At 43.2% G+C, this 7,041-nt stretch overlaps 3 protein-coding genes and 1 long non-coding RNA gene across 4 annotated transcripts in view; 2 read left to right on the top strand and 2 right to left on the bottom strand.

The window, feature by feature from the left end:
* LOC131884714 (uncharacterized) overlaps positions 1-3,070 on the bottom strand; it is a 6,676-nt gene extending 3,606 nt beyond the window's left edge. Inside the window, exon 1 of the long non-coding RNA XR_009373748.1 lies at positions 2,934-3,070. This is a non-coding gene — a long non-coding RNA (uncharacterized LOC131884714). The remainder of the gene's footprint in view (positions 1-2,933) is intronic.
* The window catches only part of LOC131884654 (uncharacterized), a 14,034-nt gene extending 10,320 nt beyond the window's left edge, over positions 1-3,714 (top strand). The window contains exon 6 of the mRNA XM_059232498.1: positions 2,768-3,714. Within this exon, the coding sequence (XP_059088481.1) occupies positions 2,768-3,451 (684 nt within the window). The 3' untranslated portion in view covers positions 3,452-3,714. The remainder of the gene's footprint in view (positions 1-2,767) is intronic.
* Positions 3,597-6,905, bottom strand: LOC131884628 (leucine-rich repeat-containing protein 40-like). Its single transcript, XM_059232467.1, has 2 exons — positions 6,386-6,905; positions 3,597-6,041 (listed from the first exon to the last, which is right to left on the bottom strand). Exons 1-2 carry the CDS (start codon positions 6,800-6,802, stop codon positions 4,434-4,436), a joined length of 2,025 nt encoding a protein of 674 aa, XP_059088450.1. The 5' UTR covers positions 6,803-6,905; the 3' UTR covers positions 3,597-4,433.
* On the top strand, positions 3,795-4,444 carry LOC131884707 (putative ferric-chelate reductase 1 homolog). Its single transcript, XM_059232564.1, has one exon. It carries the CDS (start codon positions 3,795-3,797, stop codon positions 4,422-4,424), a length of 630 nt encoding a protein of 209 aa, XP_059088547.1. The 3' UTR covers positions 4,425-4,444.
* Positions 6,906-7,041: the final 136 nt, after the last annotated feature.

Genomic DNA, 7,041 nt, shown 5'->3' on the forward strand with positions numbered 1-7,041 from the left:
AGTGGTGTACGTTCGTGCAGCCAGAGCTCATCACTCACGCTAATAGCGACGTTTTTGGCATCTTGTCAGATACGTGGAAGATCCATTTCGTTTTGGGAGTTTATCATTTGCCTAANCAAGTGAGAGCTGTCTTGATGTCAGAACCAAAACTAAGGGCCTACTGAAGACCGAGCAAGTGGCCCAGGGAAGTGGGTGAGCCGTTTATTGTCCATCTTCAAATCGTTGCTAAGAGGAGAATTTCGTCCAAGAACAGCGAATCCCTTTACAACAGAACAGACCGAGTCCAAAAAGCAAGAAGATCGTGAAAAATACTATTCAAGCATTTTTTTTTCCCTATAAGTACCAAACAAATACTTGAATATCAAAACTAGATCAAAATCACAAGCTATTTTTCCGACCCTTAATAACTTCGATATGGACACTAGATTTCATTTATGCTTGTCAATTTGCTTGTCACGGTTAAGCAAATAAAGCACACAAAAATGTAGCTGTTGACAAAGTTTTTGAAGCTAAAGGTAAGTTAGTTCTTGTCTCAATGTATCTGAACGAAAGGATTGTTACAAGACACAGAATGGATACTTAATTTTCGACCTTTGGTCATTATGATAATGAGCCTATACGTGCGTCACTTTATTGTGCAAACATGTACGAGGGCTGTGTCACTTATACCGGTACTTTAGGAATAGCTCTTGAAATGTAAAAGATAGAGCAAACTTTATTTTTAGGATTTTTCGACATATTCACCTCCAATTTCAATGCACTTATTACATCTTTTAACCCAACTCTCAAACACAAATAACAGGCCATTCTCTGAGAGCTGTCTTATCACCCCCTGCACGGCCAATTCCAGCTCATTTTGAGACCCAAAACGATGACTTGCAAGGCTCTTCTTGATCTGGGGAAAAGCCCAGAAGTCGCATGGTGCCATATCTGGACTGTAAGGTGGATGCTCCAATAATTTGATCTTTTTCTTGGTCATGAAATCCTGGGTTTCTCTACTTGTATGCGGACGGGCATTGTCTTGGTGAAGAAGCCATCCATTTGCAATTTTTTCCGGTCTTTTCCGCTTGAGATGCCCTAAAAATCTTCTCAAGACTTGGCAGTAGTAAGAGGAATTAACAGTGACACCTTGGGGAACATAATGCTGGTAAATTGGACCCTCATAGTCAAAGAAAAGAATGAACATGATCTTCTTGTCACTTTTGGTAGCCTTTGCTTTGACTGGGGCCTTGGAACCTTTTGGAAGCCACTGCTGACTTTGTGACCGCAACTCAGGTGTGTAAAAAGACATCCAAGACTCGTCACATGTGACAATTTGCTTTAAAAATGCCAAACCCTGTTCAAAATGTTGCCGGATGAAGTTCCGAGAAAACTCCAGATGCTTGGTTTTATGGTCGTCGGTGAGTTATCTTGGTACCCATCTGGCAGTCAATTTGCTGAGCTTTAAATCTTCAGTTAAAATTCGATGAACAGTTTTTTCACTAAGTTGGGACTTCAGAGCAATGTCTCTCACTGTTAAACGACAATCTTCTTTTATTATTTTTGCAACTTTTGCGATGTTCAAGTCATTTCGGACGAGAAATTTCTGATGCTTGCCCTGTCTAGACCGAAAATCCTCTCGTCCGGCTTTAAATTCACTATACCATGAAAAAACCCGATTACGTGATAGTCCAGCTTCTCCATTGGCCTCTTGTAAAAAATTGAAGCATTCCGTCGCAGTTTTGCCTGATTTTGCGAAAGATTTTATTGTTGCATATTGATCTTCCATTTTGTTTCCGGGTACTTTGGTAGGGGTAAGCTGAATGAATGAAAGAAATTTCAAATTTACAAGAAATCAGCTGAAATTTTGTTTGTGTATGCAAAAATGAAGTGATGCCATTCAAAAAGATCTTTCATTGCCTAATGACCATTTTTCAATATTTTAATTTTCATATGATCTATGACCTGAGTACCGGTTTAAGTGACATACCCCTCGTATGTAGGTAGTGAAAAGATAAGCTCATTAGCAACGACACAAATGAACATTTGAAAGGCACCTATATCACAAAGCCATGAAAAGTACATCCAAGGAGACTATTTTCACTTTAAAAAATGACAAAATGAGCGATCATCTTAGGGAACAAAACAGAGTGTTTATCTGCTATCTGAACTCTTAGAAAATCTTCATTTTGCAAAAGGGCACGAAAGGAAGTGAGAGTCAAAAATACTAATTCAATCAAAAAACTGGGTTTAGGAAAATTCTGCTCAAATACAGTAAGAATTGAACAAAAATTATTTACCCTAAGTAAAGACTCAAAAATCACAAATTTTCCAATTCACTACCCTGCCTACACTTCGTTGGAATTTTGTGCAAAACAACTGTAACGTACTTGGCCAATTCTAGGTCGATTGATTAATTTTATGGCTCTTGCTTGTTCTCTTTCTCGCTCCTCCCTCCCCCCCCTCTTTATCACACATTTTTTGTCCAAAACACCCCGGTGTTTTTTTTAACAAATTAGTATCTTTCGTGCCCCAATACTTATGGACTATCCTGAAACCAGAGTCTCTGCGACCACCTTCTCGTGATGCTGTGGGAAGTTTGATGAAGCATCAATCTTCAATTAATCTTAAGATAGAAGTGAAACAAACGTCGTGTTTCTCCGCTGTAGGCCATCCTGTAAATGGTAGCCCACGGAATTGTAGCTCAAAGTAATGTTCGTACTTGATGTCAGATGCCTTGTCTTCCGTCAAAAAAATTGTAGTTAATAACCTTTCACTTCTTTATCAGGCTAAATGTGGTAGAGATGCAGATGCTGGTTATGGAAAACGGAGACGTCGAAGTGTGTCCGGAAACAACTCAACCGACTCGGCTAGAAGTGCCAGTCTCCTTGACATAGACGAGGATGCCAAGACCAAACGATGGGAAGAAAACCTTGAGCTCAAAATTCGCTTACCTCATGACCTCATTCACGGAGGAGGAAACCCTGCTTATCCAGAATCTCAATCGGGAATCCTTGGCGTGGCCTCAGCTTCGGCTGTCATTCCTCTCACTGAATCGGAATGCAAGCTCTATCTCATCTTGACCTTGTCTGTTGCTCTCACATTTTGCGTACTCTCTGCCGGGATTGTCCTAATAGCCTGCATCAAACGTGTTCAACAAGTTCGGAGTAGAGATCGCTATGAAAGTAAACTCGCCCACGAGCATCAAAAGGGAGAGGGAGGAGGAGATCCTGAGCACATTCTGACGCCTGGGTCCGGATCTTCCGGGGATAGCGAGTCCATGAAGCTGGCATATATGCCCTATATCATATCCTATGATGTCCGCCATTCAATGCAACACACCACTAGTCAAACTGCCTTACAAAATGGAAGCCATTCCGTTCATGCCACGCCTCGACCGGTCACCGTTAGGAGCGTGAAAAGACGAGACAAGGCTAAAGCCGAAAACCGCCTTCATATGTCACAATCTTAGAGTAATCTAGTGGCCAGATCCAAATCCCCAAGTCGCGTGCTCAAACGAGCCAACAGCGAGGATGACGATGACGATAAAGCCATCATGGTTTGAAGACGAATTACACTTTTCCCGTTTTTCAATACATTATAGGAAACATTCAATAGTCAATGAATAACACTTAATTATTCCACTTCACAATCTGTGTGTATGTTCAAATGCGGGTTTGTCATGAACCCTAGTTTATCACTAATGCAAATAAATAGAAACTATAAGTATTTAAAGTATGCTTTGAGGAACTGGGTCTGGTCATTCATTGGTGTGCTGAATGATCAAGAACAGTCGCTAACAGGGATTGACAATAATGCACAATTCGAATACATTTGGCCGAGTTTCCATCCTCATTTGTCTTTTGACCATCTCAATCGGCACCCGGGCCCAAGAATCGCTTTACGATGGATGCGGAACAACCAAAGGTTGTTTTGGAACTCCGGATTCGTGCGTGGAGAGCAAGTCTTGCGACATCGTGACCACCTATCTATACATCACAGACTTGGATGCTTACCAATTCGAATTGTATGGAAATGTAAGTGACCCAACCACCAACTATTTGGCTATTGGATTGTCTGAAAACAGTAAAATGGGTGACGATAGCGTGGTTTTGTGTTCCACTCTTAACAACGAGGAACACGTGGATCAATATTGGACGCGAGGTTTTCCTAAATCCGCTAAAATCCTGGATGAACCCAGTCTGGGAATTTTGGAGAGCACGGTGGCGATCACAGATGGGGCGTTTTACTGCAGTTTCGTTCGAGAAGCCGTGACTAATATTCCCAATCCATATGCGGACGAAACAACCACTTTTGACTTGAAGGCGAACTTGTATCATTTACTGGTGGCAGCTGGTCCCTTCGATGAGAATGGCGCGGCGAAAAAACATTTTGAAAAACGACCGTCACCCGAACCCATTGATTTGAATGAATTTTCCGATTGAATTAAACGATTACTTTGGAATACGATCTCGAAGATAGCTCAATATAGCTTCAGTTCCTTGGACCAACACTTGGGCGCGAGGCACACGAAATGCATTTCCCTCCAATTGCAAGGAGCGTAGTTGGGTCATGAGCCCCAATTCCGGGGGCACGTGAGACACGTTGTTATTTTGCAAGTCCAGAATGGCTAAACGCGATAACTTGGCCAGTTCATCGATGATGATTTCGGATATTTGATTGCCTTCCATAATTAGGGTCTCAAGTTTTGATAATGCATAGACACAGGACGGAATTTGAGTGAGCTTGTTGTAAGGAACGGTTAATTCTCGCAGTTGTTGACATTGGGCCAATTCAGGAGGAAGATCACTGAGGCGATTGTTCCCGAGATTGAGGTACTGCAAATGAGTGCCCAATGTCCCAAGCCATGCGGGGCATAACTCTAATTTGTTTCCACTCATGTTGAATTCATAGACACTTGGCAATAGGTCCTTCAAGTTGGACGGGATTTCTTTGAAAAAGTTTTTGCTCAAATCCACCCCAGTCACATGAGCATCCTTGGCATTAGCCACAGCTTCGTCGGGTAAGGAACTTATCTCTTTCTTGGTCATATTCAATACGTGAGAAGATTTCATGGCATATTTATCGGGCACAGGCGCACTACCACACAACGGGACGGGAGAGACATTGCCTTTATCCCTGAGAGTGGACAACTCTTCTTCTGTTAAACGGGAGCGCAAATACTTGAGCAGTCCCAATGTGCCTCTTTGAATGATATCCCGGCGAATGGACTTGATAGGGTTGCCTTCTACCAGAAGCAATTTCAAGTTGGGTAATGTTCCCAACGTAAAGGGAAGGTTGTTCAGGTCGTTGTTCGAGACGTCGAGTCGCTCCAACGATTGTAAGTTCACAATTTCTTTGGGTACTTCTTTTAGCTTGTTATCCCTTAGATCAATGAGATGGATGTTGGGTACGCACTCGAGGTCTTCGGTGGATATGCTGGCTACCGAATTGAATCCCATATGTAGCTCCTTCAGGTGGGAGCAATTCTTGAGGTTGGGAAAACTCTGAATCTTATTGTGACTGACATAGAGCAGCTCCAGTTTTGTTAAATCGGAGACAGCATCTCCGAGCGTGGCAAGTTGGTTGCGATTAGCATCTAGACTAACCAAGTTCCGTAAGAAGGAGAGCTCTAATGGCAGATCTTGAATACGATTATCGCTCAAATTAAAGTGAGTGATTTTGGTCAAATAGCCGATGGCCGAGGGTAACTGGGCCATATCATTGTATGACACATCCAGCTTTTGAAGCATATTCAATTGACTGATTTCATCACTCAACTGTCGTAGCTCATTTTTGGACAAATTCAAGTCTCGAAGGGAGGCCAATCGGTAAAAGTCGGGAGGCAAGCCGCTCAGGCGATTGTGACTCACATTCAGTTTACTTAAGCAAGTCAATAATCCAATTTCATTGGGTAGCTCCTTGAGCATGTTATCGTGCAAATCTAACACGGTTAAGGTGCTCAAATCACCGAGATTGGCCGGCAGTAGCGTCAATTGATTAGAGGCCAAAATCAACTTGGTCAAACTGACTTGTTCCCACCACGGCTCAACCTCTTCCACCTGTAATGGAACAACATGTTTTCTTTTAAGCTGAAACTCAACTTCGGCAATTTTTTTGGCAAGATATGGCCTGGGCTTTCCGTGTTCTAGTTACTTGGTTTTCTATGGGTTTGCCTCAGTTCTCCCTCCAAAAATTGCCCAAATCAGGGTGCCACCCTACATTTTTCCTTGAATTTCCTTTACTTCACAAAGCTCACTGACTCAACAATACAGATATGCCAATGCTCGTGGATTTATGATTAAATTCTAAACAATTTAACGCCTCAATCAATCAATTGCCTCGTTAATTTTGAACTTCAGCCAATTTCAATGTTAAATTGCACTTTGCCTAAGAAGTATTGTACCTGATCCAAACTGAATCCTTTTTTGGCCTGAGCCGACTCTTCGGGTAAAGGTGCCTGAAGATGCCAGACTTGCTCGGGCACGGTCACCAAACCACGCCCCGACAAGTTCAACTGTCCCGAGGCCCGGGCCTGCTTCATCATTTGCGGATGGAGCGTACTCGGAGTGGGTGATTGGAATACGGCTCCCACACTTGGACCCGAGAGCGAGGGGTGGGCGACAGTGGAACCCGAGGGCTGGGCATGGGTCAAAGCGAGGCTGTCAGTGTCACTTTGGTTTTGCCGAGCGGCGGCCATAAAGGCGGCTGAAGGTTTGAGTCGGGTTTTCGGGCCCCGAAACTTCTGGTTCATGGCGAGTGAGCCGGATCCAGCCCCCGCCTGGGCAGGACCCGGCTTGGAGCTGATTGGGGCGCGATCCATGTTCGAGGGAGACTAATCCTGGCCAATGGCTACTTGATCCTGTTAGGATTGGAGTTGGACGATGGCACAAATCGTGTCACGTTCAGAAGGACCCCTGTTCTTCTTAGCCCTTACTCGATCCAGTGAGTAAGTGAATGAGTCATGTTTCTTTATTTCTAGTGTAGTTATGTGGGTCTGGGTGACCAAAAGTAAGAACGTTAGTTAGTCAATAACTAATAGTTATCTGTTACAATTTATTT

Source organism: Tigriopus californicus, chromosome 1 (genome assembly GCF_007210705.1).
Source record: "Tigriopus californicus strain San Diego chromosome 1, Tcal_SD_v2.1, whole genome shotgun sequence".
NCBI classification, from domain to species: Eukaryota; Metazoa; Arthropoda; class Copepoda; order Harpacticoida; family Harpacticidae; genus Tigriopus; species Tigriopus californicus.

Excerpts from the sequence above, each read along its gene's own strand:
- LOC131884707 (XM_059232564.1), top strand. The coding sequence starts at position 3,795 with ATGCACAATTCGAATACATTTGGCCGAGTTTCCATCCTCATTTGTCTT.
- LOC131884628 (XM_059232467.1), bottom strand. The coding sequence starts at position 6,802 with ATGGATCGCGCCCCAATCAGCTCCAAGCCGGGTCCTGCCCAGGCGGGG. Across the intron at positions 6,042-6,385 it reads AAGGATTCAGTTTGGATCAG|GTGGAAGAGGTTGAGCCGTG; the intron begins GTACAATACTTC and ends GTTCCATTACAG.